The sequence below is a fragment of the Schistocerca serialis genome, chromosome 8 (assembly GCF_023864345.2).
Source record: "Schistocerca serialis cubense isolate TAMUIC-IGC-003099 chromosome 8, iqSchSeri2.2, whole genome shotgun sequence".
In the NCBI taxonomy this organism is placed as follows: Eukaryota; Metazoa; Arthropoda; class Insecta; order Orthoptera; family Acrididae; genus Schistocerca; species Schistocerca serialis.
Window position 1 is genome coordinate 276,810,922 of NC_064645.1, and position 25,863 is coordinate 276,836,784.

The following is a 25,863-nucleotide window of genomic DNA, read 5'->3' on the forward strand; positions in this document are numbered from 1 at the left end:
TCGTGTACAAGCCGCCAAAAATAAGCTCAATGAGTTCCTTCCAGTCAGAATTACATTCACTTCAGTGTCAATACGAACATGTCATTGTAATGGGTGACTTGAACATAGACCTGATAAGAGACACTCCCTCCGCAATAAACCTAAGAAGACTGTTTAGTTGCAATAGCATGAACATTCTTCCATTACAACCTACACACCATACGGCGCACAGTCATACTCTTATAGACGTAATCGCAACGAAACAGACTGACAAAGTAAGAGATGTTGGTCAAACATCGGCCCCTGGCCTCTCAGCACATGATGTAATATTCCTGGCCTACTCTGTGCAGCCCCCAAGGATCAAATCGCGTTACATAACTTGTAGGAACATGAAACGTATTGACCTTGACGCTCTAACAGCCGATTGCTCAGAAATCTCATGGCATCAAATAATCAGAAAACCCACAATCGACGGCAAAATTAATGAACTTGGTGATAAACTCACTGCCCTCTATGACAAACATGCACCTTTGCGCCCAATCCGTGTAAGAAAATCTCCTGCTCCATGGCTGACAGCTGAATTACGTCAAATGATGACTAATAGGGATGCTGCCCACAGGCGTTTCAAGGCAGATCCGAAACCCGAGCTTTTCGAAGAATATAGAAAGCTACGGAACAGAGTGAAACAATGCATTCGCAATGCTAAAATCAGGCACGCTCGCTCCCTTGTATGCAGTGATCTGACGCCCACGACTCTATGGAAGAATCTCCGTAGCTTGAGGGTCGGAAAGGCAAAATCGGAAACTACTTTTCATGTGTCAGCTAACGAATTAAATGAATTCTTCTCTGCACCTCTGAATACCAGCACAGCTGATAATTACCGTCCACAAGAATCCCCAAACAGGATAACTAACAACGATACCTTCCATCTAAAACATGTAACAACAAATACGGCAAGAAAAGCAATAGGCAACGACAGTATCGGTATAACCATGATTAAGAATGTTACCGATATCTTAGTACCTGTCTTGACTGACATATTTAATTTTTCCCTGGTGAACGGAATATATCCCACTGCATGGAAAAGAAGCCTAATTCGACCCATCCCTAAGATCGAAAACCCGCAACTGCCTAGTGATTACCGACCAATTAGCATACTGCCTGCTGTTTCCAAAGCACTTGAATATATTGTTCATGACCAAATCACTGAACACTTGCATGAATTCAGCCTATATGACAAATTTCAATCCGGTTTCCGTAAACATCACAGCACAAACACTGCTCTAATTAAAGTAACTGATGACCTGAAATATGCCATCGACAATCGAAAGGCAACAATATTGACGCTACTGGACTTCAGCAAAGCTTTTGACACTGTTAACTTTGACATATTGCTCAGAAAAATGCAACAGCTTAATTTCTCTGATAGTGCAATGAGATGGTTTGAAAGCTACTTAAAAGACAGACAGCAATGTGTTGTCTGCGTAAATGAAAAATCTTCCTGGAAACATGTTTCCTCGGGAGTGCCACAAGGATCAGTCTTAGGACCACTTTTGTTTTCTTTATATGTCAACGATATTTCGTCGGTTCTGTCCTCCTGTAAATATCATTTCTATGCCGACGACCTCCAACTCTACCTAAGCGTCAGACCTGAAGATGTAAACACTGCAATCGCTCAGATGAATGATGATCTGTCTTCAGTAGTGACGTGGGCGAAAAACCTGGGGCTGAAACTAAATGCAAAAAAGACGCAAGTAATCTTAATAGCCCATCAGAAATTAATAAGTTCAGATTTCCGCGAACGGCTACCTCCTATTCTGCTCGACGGTACTCCAATACCATATCAGAAAACAGTGAAGAACTTGGGTGTAACTTTGGATGAGCATCTCAATTGGGCGGAGAATACAGTCGCAGTGCGCCGAAAGACGTCTGCTTGTCTCTATGCTCTCAAAAAGTTTCGGAACATATTTCCACAGGACTTGAAACGCCAGCTCGTGCAAGCACTCGTTCTACCGAACCTCCACTATTGTGATGTGATTCAACAAGGCATGAGTAGTGAAAACAAAAGACGGCTAGAGCTAACCATGAATGCCTGTGTGCGTTACACCTGCAACATTCACCGATATGATCATGTTAGTGCTTCATACTCCGAGCTAGGGTGGCTGCGGCCGGACAAATTGCGTGACTACCACACTCTATGTCTACTCCAACGACTCCTCGTCGCGCAAGCACCCCAGTACCTTGCTTCAGAGATTAAAAACCTGTCATGCCATTATAATCGAAACACGAGGTCACTCTTATTCGGTATCCTAACTGTGCCCACTCACAAAATAAAAACTTTTGCAAGCTCCTTCTCAGTTGCCGCTGTCCGCCTCTGGAACAAACTGCCCCTTACCTTGCGCAAAATTCGATCTCCTGCTGCTTTTAAGAAGAAGTTGAAGCATTTCCTACTATCATCCTCACAAAGTTCTCCACAAAATTAATGTACAAGGACAATCCCCTCATCTGTCAAATAGCCAAGCTAGCGTCTCCTACCTTGCTCCTGAGATGCCTTCCTCTTCATCTATCTCTATTAGCCATGCAATCTTCTTTTCCTTTATATTTCCTTAATTATGTTTCATCATGTCTCTATTCTTCTCCTCCCTTCACCATGAGTCTCCCTCATACTCCCTGCTGCCAGCACTCCTATCTAAAATCTGTCTCTTCAATAATGTCTAATTATAACAGCACTTGTGACCTAAGAATATAAACTCTATATGTATGTATTTTTCCAGGTGTACCTTTCAAATTGTTTATTTCACTTTTTGTACTAGATGTAGTTTAACATGCTTACTAAAACATATGAATGTAAAATAAGTAGAATGCCTGGTTAGATGTAAGAGAGGGCCTGATGGCCCTAATCTTGCCAGGTTAAATAAATCAATAAATAAAAATAAATCTATGTGGAATATTGCATACTACCATGTTTGTGTGAGTTAAGTGGCTTAAGCATTTTTCAGACTACATGTGGCCTCTTCAGTTTCATTTTTATATACACCATTTGAGCCTCCTAATAATACAACAAAATCATTTTGATCAAGACTGGTACAATCGGCAGATTGTACTAGCTTCCCTACTTCAGAAAATGGGGCATTTGGTTTAGTAATACCCATTGATTTTAGTTGTGTTGTCTGGTTGAAAATTTACACTAGTCCACGACCATGGCTGTTGGCCAACACTATTACTACGTTATTTATGATTTTGTCTTTATCTGGAGTCATTGTTTTGATGTTTATTGGTCCACTGCTAGTATATACACATGAATTGTCACAATGTTGTTTCGTTTTTGTTTCACTGTTTTTGGATGCACTGATTTCTTTTTCTCGTAATAAATGATCATTTCAATGCTTTATAGTCAAGACTTCACTTTTCAACACCTCAATATCACCTTGTAATATCTTGATAATTTTGCTTTTTGTTTTCACTGCTTTTTCAAGTTTTGGTGTTTTGAAATGTAAACAGTGAGACATGTCCATAAATAATCATCACTAATGTATTTTAAGTTTACTTTGGCTCACCTTTCGTGTAACTAGTAATTTCACATAACACATAAGATTCCTTTCATCGCCTTTTTATTACATTCTTTACACAACAAACTGTTCAACTTTTCTGTTTTTGATGAGAGCATCACAGTATCATTTTTCATAAGCACCATCTTGTTTCACCCTTTGATACAATGTGGCTCAGAAGTAGATGTGGTTTGGAAGGCAGTGAATAAACACAGTAAAGAAGAAAAAGAATGGACACTGAGTAGAGCAATGCTACAGTGAAGAGTAACAAAGGGAAACATCAAAGGGTTGCAGGATGGAGGAAACCAGTTGGCAAAATCAAAAAATGGAATCTCCAGGTAGGAATATCAACAGTGTAGAAAAAGACAGATTGCTATTTACCATGAAGATGGGGGATTAAGTTGTAGACAGGCACAATTAAAAGACACCTACATAAAACTATCAGCCACAGCCTTCAACAGTAAAAGAGAGACACAGACCTTTCATACACACAAGCAAGCATACCTCATGCACACAAAACTGTCAGCTCCAGCATCTCCTGCTGGAATGCAGCTATTTTATGGGATGTAAGAAGCAATCAGGAGAGGGCAGGGAAGGGGAAGAGGTAGTAGTGCACCAACCTTTCAGTAGAAGAAAGAACAGCCATCCACAACCTCAAAACAAATCCCGAACTAATGATCCTACCTGCAGACAAAAGTCCCTCCACCGTTCTTATGAACTGCAGTGACAACTTGACTGAAGGCCTCCACCAATTATCTGACTCCTCCACCTACAAACTCTGCCAGAGTGATCTTATCCCAGAAGTCCAATACTACATTCAATCCATGCTTAAAGCCTTAGGCCCTTCATAGAACATCTCCTCTGAATCCATTTCCCTCCTCACTCCTATGACATCCTGCACAACCACCTTCTACATACCCCCAAAAATCCAAAAACCCAGTAATCCTGGATAGTCCATTGTGGCTGATTACTGTGCCCCTACTGAAAGAAATTTAGCGCTCATTGACCAACACCTTCAACCAACTTCCCATAGTCTAACCTCACATATAAAGGACACCAACCACTTCCTTCACTGAAACTACACCAACCCCACCCCTTCAGCTCCATGATCCCTACTTGTCACTGCTGACACCACCTCCCTATGCTCCAACATCCCATACACCCATGGTCTCACCAAAATACGAGGGCGGTTCAGAAAGTAACCTCCGATTGGTCACAGTGCGGGTTGTGGGGGGAGTAGCGACGCCATCTGTGCGTTCACGCACTCAACAGGTCAGTCGGCATCAAGCCGTGGTCGAGTGAACGTCGTACCTGCGCTAGTTTAGTTTTTGTGGCAGTTTGAAATGTGTGCTGCAATAGAAAACCCCGCCAAATGTGAAGTGCGTGCTGTCATAAGGTTTTTCACAGCCAAAGGATATTCTGCAGCAGCTATTCATCGTGAACTTTGTGCCGTGTACGGACCAAGAGTTATGAGTGAAGGAGTTGTCCGTGAATGGGTACGTTTATTTAAAAGTGGACGAGAAAACGTTCATGATGAAGAGAGGAGTGGTAGATCATCATTGGTGACTGACGAACTCGTTCAGACAGTTGATGCAAAAGTTCGTGAAAATCGACGTTTCTCAATGTCGGAGTTGTCTACTGGTTTTCCACAGATTTCTAAGTCTCTCTTGTACGAGATAGTGACAGCAAGATTGGGTTACCGTAAGTTCTGTGCACGATGGGTGCCCAAAATTCTTACCGACCACCACAAAACTCAAAGAATGGCCTCTGCATTAGACTTTCTGTCACGTTATGAGAACGAAGGAGAACCATTGTTAAACAGAATCGTGACCGGTGACGAAACCTGGATTAAGTATGTGAACCCTGAGACAAAAGAACAATCAAAGATGTGGGCACATTCAAATTCGCCTACCAAACCAAGAAAAGCCTCACGGTGTTTTGGGATGCCAAAGGGGTGTTGTTGGTTGAATTCATGGAATGTGGTACGACCATTAATCAAGACGTGTACTGTGAAACAATAAAAAAGTTACGACGTGCTATACAGAACAAACGCCGTGGTATGCTGACTTCCGGTATCGTTTTTTTGCACGATAACGCCCGTCCTCACTCTGCTCGGAGAACAACGGCCCTTCTTGAGTCCTTCAAGTGGGACGTTATCAACCATCCACCTTACAGCCCAGACCTGGCGCCAAGTGATTATCACCTCTTTATGCATTTGAAGAAATGGCTCGGGTCACAGCGGTTTGATGACGACGAAGAGCTCAAAGATGCGGTCACAGGCTGGCTCCAGGCACAAGCGGATGATTTTTATGCAGAAGGAATTTCAAAGCTTGTGAAGGGATACGATAAGTGTCTCAATCGCTATGGAGACTATGTAGAAAAATAGTGCAAAGATGTAGTTGTAAGATGTATATATTAAAATATTTTTATTTAACTTGGTGTATTTTTTTAAATCAACCGGAGGTTACTTTCTGAATGGCCCTCGTAGAAAACAACTTTTCCCAAAGTCCTTCAGACTCCAAACCTACTACCTCATTCCTCACACACCTTACTAACTTTATCCCACACCAGAACTACTGCTCCCTTGAAGGGAGGTATTTCCCCTCCCAATCCTCACACCACCCCCAAGAATCAGCCACAAATGAGTGTCCCCTTCATCACCCAGTACCAACCCCAAACCATACAGGAATAACAGAACCACATTCTTCCCAAGGCTTTGATTGCCTATCATCATGCCCTGAAAGAGGGACTCCTACTTGAGATACTTCCTGCTCCTCCTAAAGTCATTTTCCACTAGCCACCCAACCTCCACAACATCCTGGTCCATCCGTTGCCACTCCTAATCCCAACCCCTTGTCATACCCATCACATCCCTGTGGAAGACCCAGGTACAAAACCTGCCCAATCCACTCATCCAGCACTTCTTATTCCAGTCCTGTCACAGATTTATCCTGCTCCATCAGGAGCTGGACTACCTGTGATAGCAGCCATGTCATTTACCAGCTTTTCTGCACTCATTACACGTCTTTTTATATTGATTTGACTACCAATCAGCTGTCCACCAGTATAATAGCCACCACCAAACTGTGGCCAAGAGCAAAATAGACTGTTTGTGGCACAACATGTGGCCAGAATAACACACTCGATTTTAATAGCTGCTTCACTACCTGAACCATCTGGATACTTCCTTTCACTGCCAGTTTTTCTAAATTGCTCAGATGAGATTTATCCCTACAACACATTCTTTGCTCCCGTAACTATCCCGGCTTCAATCAAAGAAAACTTACTGTCCCTACACCATTTGTCCTACAGTTTTCACCCCCTCTGTCCAAACCCCCCCCCCCCCCCTCCCCAATTCTCATCTCTGACCCTGGTTATTTGATGCCCTCTGCCAATGCATCTGCCTGTCTTTACCTGCTCGTCTCCTTATTTGTTCCTTTCTTCCCCACCTCCCTGCCCCACAACCTCCTCACACTGCATGTGTTGGTATTCTAGCCCCTGCACACTCCACCAAGCAGTGTTCATCTCATCTCTCTCTCCATCTCCCCACCCATACACTACTATCCCTTCTGCTTCCCTATCCCCTGCAGGTTGCTGCTTGCATCCCACATGATAGTTGCATTCTGGCCTGAGACACTGGAGTTAGCAGCCATGTGTGCATGAAGGGCACTTTCTTGTGTGTATGAATGGTGTATGTGTGTGTCTGTTTTGCTGATGAAGGCTGTGGCCAAAAGTTTTATGTTAGTGTCTTTTAGTTGTGCCGGTCTGCAACTTGAAGTGTCTTCATTTGCTACATTCTTGTTAGTTTGGACTATGTTAACTAATAATATATTCAGTGATTTTATTTTTATGTTATTGCATGAAGGAGTTATTCTGAAATGGAAGATCATTGTATTAGAAGGATTATCTCATGTTCTTGGCTCTTAGAGAGACAACTGGAACACTTGCATCTGCACATCATATTTTTGTGGGGCAATGATTGTTCCATAAATTTCTGGTGTCCAGCCGCATAAATTTCATTTCCTCTTCTGATATTTTTGCTGTATTTTTAGAGTAGCTGGGCGACTGACACTCCAGCACTTGCTCTGTACTTTTAAAACCACAGACTGTGTCCAACAGTGCAGCTCACAGTGATACACTGATATCACTATATGGACCAATCTTGTAGCCACAGACTTAATTTCATGCATATGTTCCACCTCTTTGCCACCAGTCAATGTCACAGGCACCTTGTGTATCTGTGGTCGCATGCACAGTGACGCGGGCCACAGGTTTAAAAGGAGGGTGCAAGTGTTGGAACATCAGTCACCTGGCTTGCTCTGAAGATGGTTGGCCAGTATACAGCCAAAATTTTAGAAGAAGAAGTGAAATTAATGTGGGTGCATACCAGAAATTTTATGGAACAAAATTTTAGAAGAAGAAGTGAAATTAATGTGGGTGCCTACCAGAAATTTTATGGAACAATGTGCACTTGCACATTTTAAAACCTTCCTTGCGTATATTATAGGAGTTATTGATCTTTGATTTCCTTTTTTAAATTGTTATTTTCTTCAGTTAACTTCGGTAAGTGATATTTCTTGTTGTTCAATGCCATATTAATCTACATTCCAAAACAAGTACATTTCAAATTCTTATTAGTCATTCATAGTAACATTTATGTGACATAAAACAATCAAAAATAAATGTGTGCTGACAACAGATTTAATTAATGGCTGGTAAAAATAAAGTATACACAGACATGACAGTGAAGCTTCTCTGCATTACAAAGACTTGTTTCTTTTCTTTATTAAGTTGTTCATGTATTGTTAAAACAATTATATACATAAAAGATGTACATGAATAAACATTTACTCCCATATCTCTAATTATTTATAGCAGCTTCTCTTTCTTAGTTTCTTCTTGATTTGATTCCACAGTACTGTTCAAATTCCTCAACATTTACAGAGTGTCTTGCTACATGTGGTAGGTAAACAAGAGCAGCTGTAAAGGTACAATAAACTGTAACTATACATTAAAAATAAAGACAAGTTCACAAGTGCAGGATATAGTGTACATGATTTTAGGACATCAAAGACAAAAGCAATACTGAAAATAACATTGATTAGGCAATGACTTTCAGGATGTTCAAAGAAAACATGAAAAGGTTTTCGTAAAACTTTAGGCAACCATCTAGACATAATTCAGATATTAATGTTTATGAGTCATTTATTCACCTTCAGTTAGTGATGTAACCTATCAGAAATCATGACAATGTAAGTGAGTGGCCAAAGACTATCAATTTGTTTCATAAGAGAAATGTAGGTAACAACAAAAGAATTCTTTTGGTGGCCAAAGTTTAGCACAGTAATCAATTGGTACATGTTCCTAAAATTAATTATAAAGGTACTTTCCACAGTATTTAACTGTTCTACCTTCACATGACAACTTTTGAAGATGAGCAGCTTGATATAGAATGATATATCGCTAAAACAGTTAAAACTGTGTTTACTAGCCTCACGTAGCTGCACTGGTGTGTGTGTTTTAAAGGATTTGTCAAGAATCTATGAAAGTTTCATTATTTTTCACGTGCGTGTCAACAACTTAATACATCTGCTATTCAGTGACTGGTCTCCTTTATTTCTGAATTATTTACATTCTACCAGAACTTCCTTTAACACATTCAAAACTTACCTTTTCATAGGCACAAAAACTGTGCTAGCCACTTGGTAACCATCTTGACAAATACAGTAAGTCATGCTATATCACACTACAAATTATGACAGCCGCGTCTGCAGTCAGTAAAGTGTCATTCACACAACAAAAAAATGAAAACAAAAAATGTTAGAGCTGTTGCAATAATATATAAATGGTGTCATTTAAGTAGTTTGTGGAGGTTTTATGTGGTTGTGAGCTATTATATAAATCTTAGATTGCTGTTGCAGAACTGTGTAGTTATCAACTCAAAATAGGTGTGACAAACAAACCAACTAAAGATTCAAATGTGGTTAGAAAATACATCAAAAAGTTGGAGAATATAAACAGTTTTGAAAACTGACAAAGCACTCATTTTACTGTATTGGCAAGTCATGAAGGAGGACTGATCAATATTGTGACAAAAATTCTTGGGAGGTTATGAGTAATCAGAAATATGAAATTAGGAACTCTTACATGAAAAGTGATCAAGATTGAAAGCCTTCACTAAAGGTAGGAAGAAATTCTATTAGCACAGCTAAAAGAAATTATGTTCACAAAATGGAAGTAGCCAAAGGATGTCAACAGAAACCCAACAGGAAATAACACAGGCAAACACACATGTCATTAGCGTTTCACACACTTGTGATTTAATGCAAAACTTCTATTTAAACAAAGAGTTGGGACAGACTAAAAATTCAGGTGCCACAGTCATAAACAGAGTGTCAACCAAGTTGCTTGCTATTTTGATACAGATTGAACTAAAATGGAACAAAAATATTCAATACACTGCAATTAAGAACATTTTTGGTTATGCCTGGCAGGAAGTAAGGAAGATTAGAGTTTAACATCCTGCTGAGGAAATCATTAGAGGAAGAGCACAAACTCAGATTGTTCCAAAGATGAAGAAGATAATCAGCTGTGCTCTTTCAAAGGAACCATCACAGTATTTTGGTGGACTCATTTAGAGAAATGAAGGCAAAACTAAATCAGGACAGTCAAATGCAGATTTCAGCCATTGTCCTTCAAAATACTAGTCCAGAGTGCGCTGCACCACCTTGTTCAGTGGGCTTGACAGGTGCCACTTTGAATATCAACTGAATATACAAATTGTTGTAACCAGGCACATTTCTGTATTACATCCTCCGACGTGGGTTTTGGAAGATTATACCTCAGTCACATGGGGAATTTATGTCTGTTAATAAACTATGCACATCATTTGCTACAACTGCCTCATGGTCAATAATGCCTGTTTCAATGAGGGCATCAATGAAGAGAGGTATATTTAGTTTCCAGAGAAAGCATTTAATGAAGGATCTCCTTTACTCCTAAATTATTTTCATTCTGCCAGAACTTTCTTTATTTCTCTCTCTGTCTCTGTCTCTGTCTCTGTCTCTCTCTTTCTCTCTGGCACCGATGGATTGTATGATTAGCTCTGCTCTCAGTGCTATGTGATCTGTTTACTTCAATTTCTCAGAGATTGGAGTGTCTTTCGTGATGTGATGAATAGTATTTCATTTTATCAACATATTTGTCCTAAGAAGTGGTGTTCCAAACCAGTTTGTAGTCAAGGGGAGGTTAGTGACATCATATTCTTTCGCACATTACAGTGTGTGAATGGAATTGGTCAATGACTCTGTTTCCACCATGAAATGAAATGTGTGATGTATATAATCAGATTATTCAACACACACAGATACTTGTAGTTCCTACAGTCAGACAAACGCATTACTTGGTACACAAAACTACTTCAGAAATGAGTTTCTGTTTTCTTTATTATGGTTAAATATATTACAGAAAGTTATTTCATTTAGTTACAAATATACTAAAATATATAATAAGAAAACATTTTTAAATGTGAAAAGTTGTGTTCACTTTAATTTTGAGAGAAACTTATGTATTGATTCAAATATACTATCATTACTATTTAAATAAATATTAAATTCTAACTCAAAGACCTTCTGCAATGTAAATGTCATCAAATATTACTGACATAAATATTGTATCTTTCAATGTAAAAAATCAACATGTAACTATCATTTTCAAGTTTTGATGTAGTAGAAGCATCACTGGTCACTTTCCATATGATTTTTCTTTATTTTATTCATTTATTTATTTATTTTTGCCATGCATTAAAGTTGGTCAGTTATCTAGACTCTGTTTTGTTCTGTTGTGAGCAGTTGCGTGTTCTGGTTTTACTTGTCAATTATGATTACCGCATGGAGTGACCGCATTGTTTGAGGTGCCATGTCACAGATTGTGCGGCCCCTGCTGCTAGAGGTTCATGTCCTCCCTCAGGTGTGATGTTTGTGTTGTTCTTAGCATAAGTCAGTCTAAGTTAGTTTAAGTAGTGTGTCAGTCTAGAGACCAGTGATATCAGCAGTTTGGTCCCTTAGGAATTCACAAGCATTTTATCAATTTTTTTTTCATTGGAAATAAACATGTGTGAAATATGTGCAACTTTTAATTCAAATATTAATATGCAAGACAGTTAGGAAACATTTTATCCTACTGTAACCAACATAAAGAATCCCTTAGACCAGTGATCCTTCTCGAAGAAGAAGAAACTACAATGAATTACAACAGAAAAGTAATTAAGATCTTAAACAGTTAATAGTTACCATTTCATTCAGACACTAAGATCCTTCTTATATGCTCCAGTTGTTTACAGTACAGCACTGAATAGTTGTGCAACAAACCAACTCATTGCTCAAACAAGTTTTGTGACTTCATTTTCATAAAGTAATTAACATTAACAGCAGTAAAGGTGGGAATAGTTAGAAGTGACAGGGCCAATATTTTTTTGCCTCATATCTATTTACTTACTACAGCTAAGTATAGGATCCACATATACCAAGATTGGCCAAACTGTAAAAGAAAAATTTGTAGGTAGTGGGGAGCAAGTGTGGTAATTATGATGATAAATAATTACTTACACTCCCATCACTTACTACGAATACTTTTATTCTTGTAGCATACACACAATACCTGTAGCATAGATCACGTACTACTACAGAGAATTGATCTGGCAAAAATGCAGTTGTTCTTGCTACGGTAGAGCAGCAGCAGCGATATTGATGGGGGAAGGGGGGGATTGGAGCCAGTGGTTCTACGTCCTCACACAGCCCCCCCCCCCCCAAGTGTTGAGCATAATGACTGGTGTATGTTGTGACATGTTGTCCAATTGGCAATGGCAAGGGCTGACATATCATATTCCTGCCTGGGTGGCCGGCCCATGTCATCAGCGGTGGTACCGATTGGGTGGTGGTAGTATCTGTTTTAGGTGGTGGTGGCTGATGGTGTGTTGTCCGGAATTGATGAGGTTGTCAGTCCACCAGTGGTGGTGTCCAACATGCAGTCATCCTTATGAAGTGCTCCAGGGCCAACACGAGCTGGTAGCCATCTGAAAAAAGAGTGGATTTCAGATCTGCTGTGCCAGTCATAGGCAGAATGGGCATGGAGTGCTCCAGTGACTTCGAGCTTCAGGGGCCTGGAGCTGGGGCCAGTGGAGTGTAAACACCGGGTGTGTCCGCTAAAGTCCACACTGGCTTTAGGTGATTCAGTGATACTGTTGCCATTTTTTCCAGCTTGCAAGATATTAAAAGTGTTTGGCCCTCATTTCAACATCTTGTGCATGCCACTGTATGCAGGGTAGAGGGTGTGCTTGACAGCATCAGTCCTGAGCATGATGTGTGTACATGATTGGAGGTCCTTGTGCACAAAGATGATCAGTTTGGCATGGTGGGATAGCGGTGGGATGCAGACATGGCAGATGAGGCCCCTGACAAATTTTACTAGGTCTGGCAGGTTGCATCCACAGGGTTTGTGGTTTGTGATATGAACTCTGCTGGGAGCATGATCAATTCCCCATAGAGCACCTCTCCCAGGGAGGCATCCAGATCTTCTTTGTAGGCAGATCGTAAGCACAGCAGCACATAGGGTAGGGCCTCCATCCACTACTGGTCACGGCATATGAGCGCTGTCTTGAGGGTGCGGTGCCACTGTTCCACAAGTCGATTGGACTGACTATGGTAGGTCATCTTGTGAAACCAGTGATACCCACAGAGGTGGCAGAGCTTGGAGAACAGAGCTGACTTGAACTGCAAGCCCTGACAGTTGTCAGGCTCTCTGGGCAGCCAAAGCATGCAATCCATAGTGTGATGAAAGCTCAGGCAATGGTGTCAGCCGAGATATCAGTCAGAGGTGTCGCCTCAAGTTATCCTGTCTATGGCTGACAAGACGTACTTGTATCCACTTTAATCTGGGAGTGGCCCCACAAGGTCTATATGGACATGCTGGAAAAGGCCTTTCAGGATGGGGAATTTGCCAAAGGGTGGTTGGGCGTGATGTCCTGTTTTGGCCTGTGGACACTGGATCCAAGCTCTTGTCCATGCAGCATAGTCCCATTTAATGTTAGTCCAAATGAAATTTTCCAATATTAGTTTCAGTGTCAGACGCACTCTGAGGTGAGACAAGTTGTGGAGGAGGTTAAAAACTGTCTTCCTGAAGTTCTCTGGGATGACTTGTTGTTGCCTACCATGGGATACATCACACCAAACTAGTTTGGTTGTGCCTGCTATGGTGCACTGCTTGAGCTGGAGGCCCACTGTGTGTCCAGTTAGTAGGTTCTGGAGGTTAGACTGAGTTGCCTGTGCCTCCACTACTAGTTGAAGTCAAGGTGTGCTAATGCAGCAGCGAGTCATGAGAGGTAGTCAGCCACCTAGTTTTCTGCTCCTTGTACATAGCGGACATCAATAATATATTGTGAAATCAAGTTCAGATGGTGGAATCATCGAGGGGAGGTATTGGCTGGCGGGTTCTTAATACCATCAGCCAGAGGGCGGTGATCTGAGTAGTAAGAAGCTGGCCCTCAGTGTCATCTCAGAAGTACCAAACTACCTCGTATATTCTCAAAAAGGTCATGATCGAAGGTTGACCACATTTTCTGGGAGTTGGTAAGTTTCAGTGAGAAAAACTGAAGGAGTAGGGTTGCACCAGGGACTTCCTGCTGCAGCACTGCCCCCATCACCTGGTCACTGGTGTTGGCCATTATAACCATATGGGCATCCAGCAATGAAAGTGCCAGGGTGGTGGTCTGTGAGAGCTCAGTTTTCATGTTCTTGAAAGCTGCTTGAATATGAGGAGTCCAAGTGAGTTTACATTTGCCTAATGAGTTCTTGCTGCAGAGTGACTCTCTTAGCAGCAGAGGTGTTTCTGTGGCATGGGGGAGGTGTTTTATGTAAAAATTAATAATCCCTAAAAAAGGCACAACTCTTGATAGTCCGTTAGGGGTGGTAAGTTATGGATTTGGTCTATCTTTACTGGGATGGAGCGGATGCCCAAAGTGTCGACGAGGTGGCCTATGAATATAAAACATTTTTGCTAGAGCTAGCATCTGTCCTCATTGACCACAACACCATGCTCTGGTAGTTTGTCTAATACTGCTTAGAGGTGTTTCACATGCTCTTGAGCTGTTTGTGAGAAGATAATTACATTGTCCAAGTAACAATAGTAAATGAGCATTGTAAAAAAACACGCCATCAATGAACTGTTACCAAGTCTGGGCTACATTCTTCAGTCTGAAGGGCATGAAGAGGAATTCAGATAGGCCAAATGGTGTCATTATTGTTGTCTTTTGGATGTCCTCCATGGCCATTGGGATTTGAGAATAAGCTCTTTTGATCATGATAAAGATGGTTGCACCAGCTGGTTCCTGGGAGAAGTCCTGAATATTGAGCATGGGATAACTATCACTGATGGTGCACATGTTCAAATGTTTATAGTCCCTGCACAGGTGCCATGTTTTATGTTATTTTATTCTCATAGCACTCGGTGAGGACCATGCACTGTCCAATGGTCTGATGGTGTCCTTGCGTAACAGTTCTTCAATCACATCCTTGACCACCTTTAGTTTGTGAGGGGCGAGACAGTGGGGTGGGCATCAGACCAGTGAACTAGGAGTAGTATTAATTCTGTGTACAGTACCTTCAAATAAGATGTAAATCTTTTTATGTGGCTGATGGTGAGCACATGATCTTCTCATGGAGGCAATATCACTATTTACACTTGACCTGCTTGCAAGAGCAATATCACTGTTTTCACATGGCCCACTCATGGGCTCATGACCACCAGAAGTAAGAGGCAATGGACTGACCTGTGGCTCTGAAGGCCTGGCGGTGTCTTGGGTGGGCAGCTCTCGTTGTTGCTGGTGTGATGACAGCTGTTGCTGTGTGATGTGCAGTTGTACTGTGAGCTCAGAGCAGTTGTTGTGGAGGTGTTTGTTAGCTGCTCGTGAACTGGCATTTGTGTGGTGGAGGTCAGTGCACACTGTAGTCATGATTTTAAGCTCCTCAAGCAATGCCTGGCACTTTAGCATGAGGTAAAGTACTGTTTCAGAGCTAGGAGAAGCAGGCGGCAGAGCCTCGTCCTTCAGTAGATGGTCACTTTTTACTCCACTGATCGGTGTACAGCTGCTGTGATGTAGTAGTAAGGCCCTACCCAGGTCCAGCAGAAGATTATAATGCCTCAAAAAATCTGTGTCCAACACTGGCTCTACAGTGTCAGCCATGAAAAACATCCATGGGAGAGGGGTGCGGTAGTCCAGGTGAACTGTGATGGAGGCTGTGCCTATCACAAGAATCACTGAATTATTTACAGTGCGTGGTTGTATAGCAGATGGCATACATTTTCCAGGTGCCAGCTGAGCTGGCAGCGTGCTAACATTGGTGCCCGTGTTGACTAGGAAGTACGTTCTAAGGTGGTTATCATAGATGAAGAGCTGTACGCCATTAGAATGTAGATGTGGCTTATGATGAGTGTTGTCATGTTTCATAACAAGACAGCTTGAAGCAGGGGAGTAACCTGATGCACCTGAGTCAGGCCACTGTACTAGTTTGGGTAGCTGCAGTAGTGCACGTCAGCATCGAAATGTGCATGGAATCAGCAGGGGTGGTGCAGCTGTGTAGGCGCAGCATCCCAGCCAGGTGAGTTGTTGTGACAGTTAGGCAAGGGTCGACAGCCAGACATGAATGTGGCAGGTGGTTGTTTACATTTCACTACAAACGTGGTGCCTGAGTCCATCGTGGTATCTGATTGTTGATGCCTCGCTGCAGCAGACTCTTGCAAGGCTGCTGTGGGTGTGGTGTCGAAGGGCTTGGCTAAGGTCGGAGCAACTCGGCAACAGTCCGTTGGCCAGGCACTGGTCAGTAAGCATTGCATGGTCGTCTCTGTGGGTGTGGTCAGTGTACCAGTTGGCCTGGGCTGGCTGTAGATGCAACTGGTGTTGACGTCAGTTCTGGAGCCAATGTGAGCGTTTATCAAAGCATGATGTTGTGTGATTGCAAGCATCCCATCGGCAAGGCATAACCAAGTTTCTGGTGGTTTGTCCTCATACATTAGCATGGCTGTCTGTAGGCCTATGTTTACAGGCAGCTTGAGAAGCCATAGTGACCAGAGAGCATGATCTGGTAAGAGGTTTTTGTCGATTCTGAGGTGTAACCTGGACCAAAGCATCAACAGGGGATCATCGCCCAGCGATGTGTCAGCAATGTCTAGGTGGAGTTGTTCAGGTGAACATGACAGGCACTGTAGTATGAGCATCTTTGCTGTCTTGTATCTGTCAGTGGTTGGTGTGTGCAATAGGAGGTCACTGATAAGATTGGTGTAGGTGTGCAGGTGGTTCGAAAGCATCCAAAACTTGTCATGATCATCTGTGATCCCAGCTGACTGCAACATGCACTCACAGAATCGAGCCATACTTGTAGAGAATCAACCTGTAGTGGTGGCAGATGTAATTTGGTGTGTGTCCAGTGGTTGTAATTGCGTAAAGTACATGGTGAGGGTTGTGAAGAGCATCTGGTGATGCTGATAGAGGTGGCAGCTGGTGTCGGGGCATAGTAGTCACAGTAGGTGTGTCGGTAATGGGGGTGTCATGACCAATTATTGTGAATCTTGGCATGGGTGTCACAACTGGTACATCAGTGTCATGGAGGACAGTGTCATAGTGGGGTACCAAGGAATGCAGCATGGTGAATGAGTCCTGGTTGGTGGCAATCATGGTAGATGGTGCATTGAGGTAGGTGTTGTAGGTATTCCTTGTGTTCCCAAGGTGCATGGGTTGCAGTTGAGGTCAGGCTCGCCGTATTGATATGCTGTGGTCAGGAGGTGTGAAAACCCTTCATGGTTGCAGATAGACACAGTGTGCCTGCTTGTTGAATGGTGTCACGTGGCCGGTGTGGCCCAGAGTGTGGTGCGGGTATTGTTGGTGTGACGCCATCATGATGAGTGACATGGGTTGTGGCATGGCCGTAGCAAATGTGACATCACCCGCATGACATACGGTATAATGTGAAACATAAAGTTCAGGTGTAAGCCATGGAAAAACATGGTCTGGCACAGGAAGGTAACTTGTAGGACGTATTTGTCCACAATAACCCTTAAATATTGGTTCTCTGCGGTGGAAAAGGGTCGTGTATGGTGGCGATAGTTTGTCAACAATTGCAGTAGTCTGGAGGGTGTCCATAATCTGGTACATTGCACACAGAATGTAAGTACACCCTGAGTAGAATGAAAATGAGTGCAGGGTAGTTCATTAACACTTCAACTGATCGGTATATTAATAATACTGTTAAGGTGGGAAGGGGGGAAAGTGGTAGGAAGCCATTGTTCACCATGTATGGTCACTGTTGATGTAGTACAGTTACTTAATGGAGTGGTAGGCTTCATCTCACCACCTTCACTGATGGCACCATTCTTGATTTGTGATTTAGTGTGTTCATCCATTTGGAAAGAGGTAATAATCTACATCTACATCTACATTCCGCAAGCCACCTGTCGGTGAGTGGCAGTTCAGTCCTGGTTCAGCGGTTGTTGAAACAATGAGAACATTGTTGACCATTCAAGACCCACAGCTGCACTGGTTGTAGCATCTGGGAATCAGCAAGAACACCAAATAAATGCACAAATAAATCATATGTAGCGATGCCAGGTGATGAAGCATCAGAATGGGTTGTATTCTTTGCATAAAGTTTGTATCCCATAGTGATTGGCGGTGTGCCAGTGCAAGTATAGCTCTGTATTTCATGGCAGGGTTGAAAAGAAAATAGCAGCATCACCACTGTAGGTAGTGGGGAGCAGGCATCGTAATTACAACAATAAATGGTCACTTGCACTCCTGTCACTTACTATGAATACTTTTGTTCTCAGAGCATATACACAATGTGTGTAGTGTAAAGTGCGTACTACAAAGAACTGAGCTAGCAAAGATACAGTTGTTCTTACTGCGGTAGGGCAGTGATATTGTTGGGGGGGGGGGGGGGGGGGGGGGGGTAGAGTCAGTGGTTCTACGTTCCCACAAATTCCTTGCAAGATGGCGACCGAGGTATTTGTGCAAAAAATTACTGAGAATACTAAAAGTATACCTCACTAAACATATTTAAAAAATCATGCCTATAAAAATTAAGTGTGCTGATTTATTTCTTGGCTCATATAGCTATAATACAAAATTTAAAAAATATATTGTCATATACAATGAAAACAGCTTAATTTGATTGTCTAGATCCCTGCAAACTCTAGCTGCTTTTTAAACAAAAACACATAGAAAAAACTTCACTATTGATAAATAAATTAGAATTTTATTGTGACCATACAGACTTAAAAATATCTTGAAACAATGCATTACAGCATCCAAAAGAAATAAAAATGTTCAATAGTCCATAATTCAGTTAATTATTGGTATTTTTATTTCTGTCTGAGAATATTTCTGCTGGTCTTTTTCACTTTTCCTATTACCTGTTTCTAGTGCCTTTGTAATCTGTAATCCTGTTTAGAAGATATGACAATAGGAACAATTGAGGCACAAATGATTTTATGAAGAGACGGTTATAGTTAAAGTTTAATTTTTGTCCATTGATCAATTTTACAATTACTTTATACATGTTATGCTGCAAATTTATATGAAAATAAACAAATTTCTTGGAAATTTGTAATTTGATACATGAAATATTTCTGTAGTAATGTTTTCTGATAATATTTTTACTCAGTGATATACGATAGCCTGCATTGTTTTATGCAACAGTCTAGAACACATAGGGAAAATCTACAATGTAATTTTTTGTCATATTGCTAATAATAACAAATAATACATTTAGAAGAACTGAAGATGAACTTTTTTAGTTCACTCACTCCATAGACATTTAAACATTATTACAACACTACAGCTTAGTCTGCATGTTTTCTTCTGTATTTTTGATATTACACTTTGTTTTCCTTTTCCTTCTTTCTGGAAAATTTGACATTCCAACTAATATTTGATGTATGGATTTTCCAACAAGTACTGTTTCATCTTATACCAGCATCCAGAGATGAGGTGTTGCTTGAGTTTTTTCTGAAGGTGCTGAGTTCCTTTATATGCTTGATGTTAGATGGTAGTCCGGTATAAAATAAGCTTTCTGGAATTCTAGGGTCCCTGTTCATTGAATATTGAGTATTCAATTAACTGTGGATGAAGCCCAACCAACAGGCATTACACGCATTGATCAAAACTGATAGTGCATTGAGAATGACCAGTTTCTAGCTGAAATCTAGATCTGCCAATAACATTAAAAAATGATTAACTGATTGCTGAAATCTATTATTGACAAGTCAATATAACAGTTGCTTGGTGCAACAGCCTTCTGAGTGGAAGGTAACCTGAAGAACATCGTCTATTAATGTGCTATATGTTTCTGTATGTCTTGTTGGATTTGTTACATGAAACTGGAGACTGTATGTCCCTATAATGTCTTGAAAACTTCTTGTGTAGCCACTGACTTTAAGCATATCTATATTTAAGTCACCACCTATTATTACATAAGTGTAATGCTTAGTGTGTGCAGTAGCACATCAATTTCCAGTAAAAATCTTTCAATACACGAGCTAGGTGATACAAGGCATTTTCCCCTCCATGAACTTTATTTGTACTGGTGCTGATTCAAAGCAAAATTCTGTATAGTTTGTGATCTTCTGTAGAATGCAATCCCCTGCTTTGCTGCCTTCATATATTGCTACTCCCCAACATATATGTACAGTTCTGCAGTAATATGCTACATTTTTATATCCCATTAGATTGAAGACCTTCAATTCATTCTCCTTTAAATCATACTCAGTGCTATGAAAATGTTGGGCACTTCAGCTGCTAATAACACTTCTGAATCTTCTGATTTGGTGGATGCATATTGAACATTTTGATGCAGTATTTTTAAATTGAATCTATTTGAATCTATTACTCTAGTTGCTGTACTGGTTTTTTCCCTACCTCTGGGTATCCAAAAGTTTGGTACTTTTTTTATGGCTTCCTGGTCACAGAGCTACTTTGTGTGGGTCCAGGTGCTGCTGCTGCTGTCAGAAGATTTACTATTGATGTATTCACTGCTTTTGCTGTTGATGTTGGAAATACTACTTCCCTGAACACTAGTGTGGTGACCGTTTAGTCTAAAAAAATTTCTTGCTTGTAATCTAGACCTCCATTCCTATCTCTGAGCAGGGACTACTCAGGAGGACATTGTTATCAGGAGAAAGAAAACTGGCGTTCTACAGATCAGAGAGTGGAATGTCAGATCCCTTAATCGGGAAGGTAGGTTAGAAAATTTAAAAAGGGAAATGGATAGGTTAAAGCTAGATATAGTGGGAATTAGTGAAGTTCAGTGGCAGGAGGAACAAGACTTCTGGTCAGGTGAATACAAAATCAAATAGGGGTAATGTGGGAGTAGCTTTAATAATGAATAAAAATATAGGAGCACGGGTAAGCTACTACAAACAGCGTAGTGAACACATTATTGTAGCAAAGATAGACTCAAAGCCCACACCCACCACAGTAGTGCAAGTTTATATGCCAACTATCTACGCAGATGACAAAGAGATTGATGAAATGTGTGATGAGATAAAAGAAATTATTCAGATAGTGAAGGGAGACAAAAATTTAATAGTCATGGGTGGCTGGCATTCGACAGTAGGAAAAGGAAGAGAAGGAAAAGTAGTAGGTGAATATGGAATGGGGGTAAGGAATTAAAGAGGAAACCATCTGGTAGAATTTTGCACAGAGCATAACTTAAATATAGCTAACACTTGCTTCAAGAATCATGAAAGAAGGTTGTATACATGGAAGAGTCTTGGAGACACTGGAAGGTTTCAGACAGATTATATAATGGTAAGACAGAGATTTAGGAAGCAGGTTTTAAATTGTAAGACATTTCCAGGGACAGACGTGACGGCCTCTGACCACAATCTATTGGTTATGAACTGTGGATTAAAACTGAAGAAACTGCAAAAAGGTGGGAATTTGAGGAGATGGGACCTGGATAAACTGAAAGAGCTAGAGGTTGCAGAGAGTTTCACAGAGAGCATTAGGGAATCACTGACAATAACAGGGGAAAGAAATACAGTAGAAGAAGAATGGGTAGCTTTGAGAGTTGAAATAGTGAAAGCAACAGAGGATCAAGTAGGTAAAAAGATGAGGGCTAGTAGGAATCCTTGGGTAACAGAAGAAATATTGAATTTAATTGATGAAAGGAGAAAATATAAAAGTGCAGTAAATGAAGCAGGCAGAAAGGAATACAAACATCTCAAAAACGAAATGGACAGGAAGTGCAGAATGGCTAAGCAGGGATGGCTAGAGGACAAATGTAAGGATGTAGAGGCATATATCACTAGGGGTAAGATAGATACTGCCTACAGGAACATTGAAGAGACCTTTAGTGAAAAGAGAACCACTTATATGAATATCAAGAGCTCAGATGGAAACCCAGTTCTAAGCAAAGAGGGGAAGGTAGACAGGTGGAAGGAGTATACAGAGGGTCTATAGAAGGGTGATGTACTTGAGGACAATATTATGGAAATGGAAGAGAACATAGATGAAGATGAAATGGGAGATATGATACTGTGTGAAGAGTTTGACAGAGCACTGAAGGACCTAGGTGGAGACAAGGCCCCGGGAGTAGACAACATTCCATTAGAACTACTGTTCACCCCGATAGCTGAATGGTCAGTGTGACAGACTGCCTTCCTAAAGGGCCCAGGTTTGATTCCCGGCAGGGTTGGGGATTTTCTCCACTCAGGGACTGGGTGTTGTGTTGTCTTCATCATCATTTCATCCCCATCCAGCACGCAGGTCACCCAATGTGGTGTCAAATGTAATAACACCTGCACCAAGGTCGCTGAACCTGCCCCGTAAATGGCCTCCCACCCAATGACGCCAAATGCTCATTTCCATTTCCATTAGAACTACTGATAGCCTTGGGAGAGTCAGCCCTGACAAAACTCTACCATATGGTAAGCAAGATGCATGAGACAGGCAAAATACCCTCACACTTCAAGAAGAACATAATAATTCCAGTCCCAACGAAAGTAGGTGTTGACAGATGTGAAAATGACCGAATTATCAGTTTAATAAGTCACGGCTGCAAAATACACTAATTGTTTACAGATGAATGGACAAACTGGTAGAAACCAACCTCGGGGAAGATCAGTTTGGATTCCATATAAATGTTGGAACACATGAGGTAATAGTGACCCTATAACTTACCTTAGAAAATAGATTAAGGAAAGGCAAACCCACATTTCTAGCATTTGTAGACTTAGAGAAAGCTTTTGACAATATTGACTGGAATACTCTCTTTCAAATTCTGAAGGTGGCAGGGGTAAAATACAGGAAGCAAAAGGCTATTTACAATTTGTACAGAGACCAGATGGCAGTCAATGGGTATGAAAGTGAAGCAGTGGTTGGGAAGGGAGTGAAACAGGGTTGTAGCCTATCCCCGATGTTATTCAATCTGTATATTGAGCAAGCAGTAAAGGAAACAAAAGAAAAATTCAGAGTAGGAATTAAAATCCATGGAGAAGAAATAAAAACTTTGAGATTTGCGGGTGACATTGTAATTCTGTTAGAGACAGCAAAGGATCTTGAAGAGCAGTTGAACAGAATGGACAGTGTCTTGAAAGGAGGATGTAAGATGAATATCAACAAAAGCAAAACGTGGATAATGGAATATAGTTGAATTAAAGTGGGTGTTGCTGAGGAAATTAGATTAGGAAATGATACACTTAAAGTTGTAGATGAGTTTTGCTATTTGGGGAGCAAAATAACTGATGATAGTGAAGTAGAGAGGCTATAAAATGTAGACTGGCAATGGCAAGGAAAGTGTTTCTAAAGAAGAGAAATTTGGACCCAACTTCACAGCTTTACCTCCACCAACATCTCTTTGCTACCTCCCAAACTTCATAGAAACTGTACTGCATATCTTACAGCACTAGCCTCCTGGAAGAAAGGATTATTGAGAAATGGCTTAGCCTCAGCCTAAGAGATTGTTTCCAGAATGAATCATTCACACTACAAAATAGTGTACACTGTTCCAAAAATTTCTGGCACACTAAAACTTTGTACCTGACCAGGGCTCCAACTTTGAATCTTCTGAAACAGCACACACAGCTCTCCAGAGTGAAAGATTAACTTCCCTTGCTTGTGGCTGTGGCTAAGCCATTTCTCCACAGTATCCTTTCTTCCAGGGGTGACAGTCCTACAAAACATGCAGGATAGCCAGAAGTAAAACTGTGAATGTTAGTCATGGGCTGTGCCTGGATACCACAGTTGGTAAGAACGTTGCCCACAAAAGGCAAGGTTCCAAGTTCATATCTCCCTCCAGCACAGAGTTCTAACTGAAGAGGTATTTTCAAAACAGTGCATGCTCAACTGCAGAGTGAAATAATCATTCTGAAAGAGATAGTTGTGCTTTTGGCACTATGTAATGGTGCATATCTATTTATGAAACAGGCCCTAGCGTTATACAAAATTTCCCTATAGTGTTTTTGCATTATTGTTTACAAAGAATGGTCAGACCTGGTGCTCACTGACTTCTACAAAATACAACATACTGATCAGGGTTCACTAAGGAATAACACCAGTGGAAGGCTTTAGGTGTCTACAACTCCATTTTCAAAGAAACTTGACTCTAAGATTAGATCACATGCTAATAAGAAAATTTTATCACCACACATGAGGCTTGCAATATTGTAGTTACTGAAAAACCAAAATATTAGTGATTGTGATCTTCTGTAGATATACATGTGGAGCAAAGCCTTTGCTAAACATGGCAGTGGTGAAATGGTAAAAGGCCTGTATTCATATCACAGTTAACTTCCATTTGCAAACAGCTCAAATCACACTTACTGTACTATGTTTCACTCTTTAAGAAGAGAATGACTGCCTGTTTAGGGCACTGATTTACATAAAATGAATTTTTTGTGACTAAAGGAAAAAACTGACCATCCATCCCTACCATCTATGATGCTATGTGTTTGATCATTGGCACAGAAAAGGTTATTTCTCTTACAAAATATTGTTGCCCCTAGAAGTGCTGCAATACAGAATTAAGTCAGTTGCTAACCACTGTTTTCAAAAGACACTGATCAGGACAGACTACATGGCTGGAAGGTTTCAACTGAGTCACCAAATATGACAGGTGGGATGATATGATACATTTGTACTGTTACTTCGATGGGACAGCCCAGCAGTGGTTTGTGAATACGAATATGACAGAAGACAGCAAAATCTCACACTTTATGAAAAAATTCACAGAAGACATGTACCGAGCTCTTCTGTAAAAGGATGTCACAACCACAGAGGAATTCATCAAATAGTCCCAGTGCCTTGAGGAAGTGGAATATGGAAAGCATCAGGCAAAAGAGATATGACTTGCTGCAGAAATGGAAGGCCCTCATCACCGATCCTCACCCATCTCCCAGATTGTAAGGGAAGATTTCATGGTGGACACAACTGTTGGACCAAGTGAGCAAGAGATAATAGCCATTAATGTTGAGCCCATATGGCAGGCGATTATAGAGAATGCTGAAGAAGATGTATGCCAATATTTGGCACCAATCTCCACCACTATAAAAACACATAAGGAAGAATAGAGTCAGCCAACTGAGACTTATGTCTCAGCCATCAATCATCCCACACAAGAACAGACATTTTAGGTTGGAGGACAACATGACAGTTGAACAACAGATAATCTGGGAGGAAGTGGAGAAAATGGTGCAAGATGGCATCATTGAATCTTCAGAGGGTTCTTTGTAATCTTCTGTGATTCTTGTAAGAAAGAAAGATGGCTCAAAGCATATCTGTATTGACTACAAAAAAAGATGGAAATCCATTGGTGCCACTTAGACTGCTTAAACCAAAGTATTTTTCACCTATTTCCATTGAGACAGACACTGGCAACCTGAAATTGATAAAGATGACCAGAAAAAGACTGCTTTCATAACTCCTGATGGCCTCTATCAGCTCAAAGTTATCCTGTTTGGAGTATATAACACTCCAGCCACCTTTGAGCATATGACAGACAATTTGCTTCAACATAGTAAATGGACAATGTATCTTTGCTATCTGGATGACATTGTCATTTTTTAAGACATCTGAAGAACATCTAAGCTGCCTGACAACCGTGCTGAAGTGTGTTCAGACTGCAGGCCACAACCTAAATCTGAAAAGGCATCTGCTCACCACCCAGGAAAAAAAAACTTGGGGCATCTAGTGAATAGTGGTGAAGTCCATTCCAATCCAGAGAAAATAAGAGAGTCACAGATGTTTTGACCCCTTGGTATATTTGTGAAGTGAGAAGTTTTCCCAGAATGT

At 41.0% G+C, this 25,863-nt stretch overlaps 1 protein-coding gene across 1 annotated transcript in view; it reads right to left on the minus strand.

Annotated features, from left to right (window-relative positions):
- Positions 1–8,406: 8,406 nt before the first annotated feature.
- Positions 8,407–25,863, minus strand: part of LOC126416456 (probable glutamine--tRNA ligase) — an 82,249-nt gene continuing 64,792 nt past the window's right edge. The window contains exon 3 of the mRNA XM_050084189.1: positions 8,407–8,507. Coding sequence (XP_049940146.1) covers positions 8,416–8,507 — 92 coding nt within the window. The 3' untranslated portion in view covers positions 8,407–8,415. The remainder of the gene's footprint in view (positions 8,508–25,863) is intronic.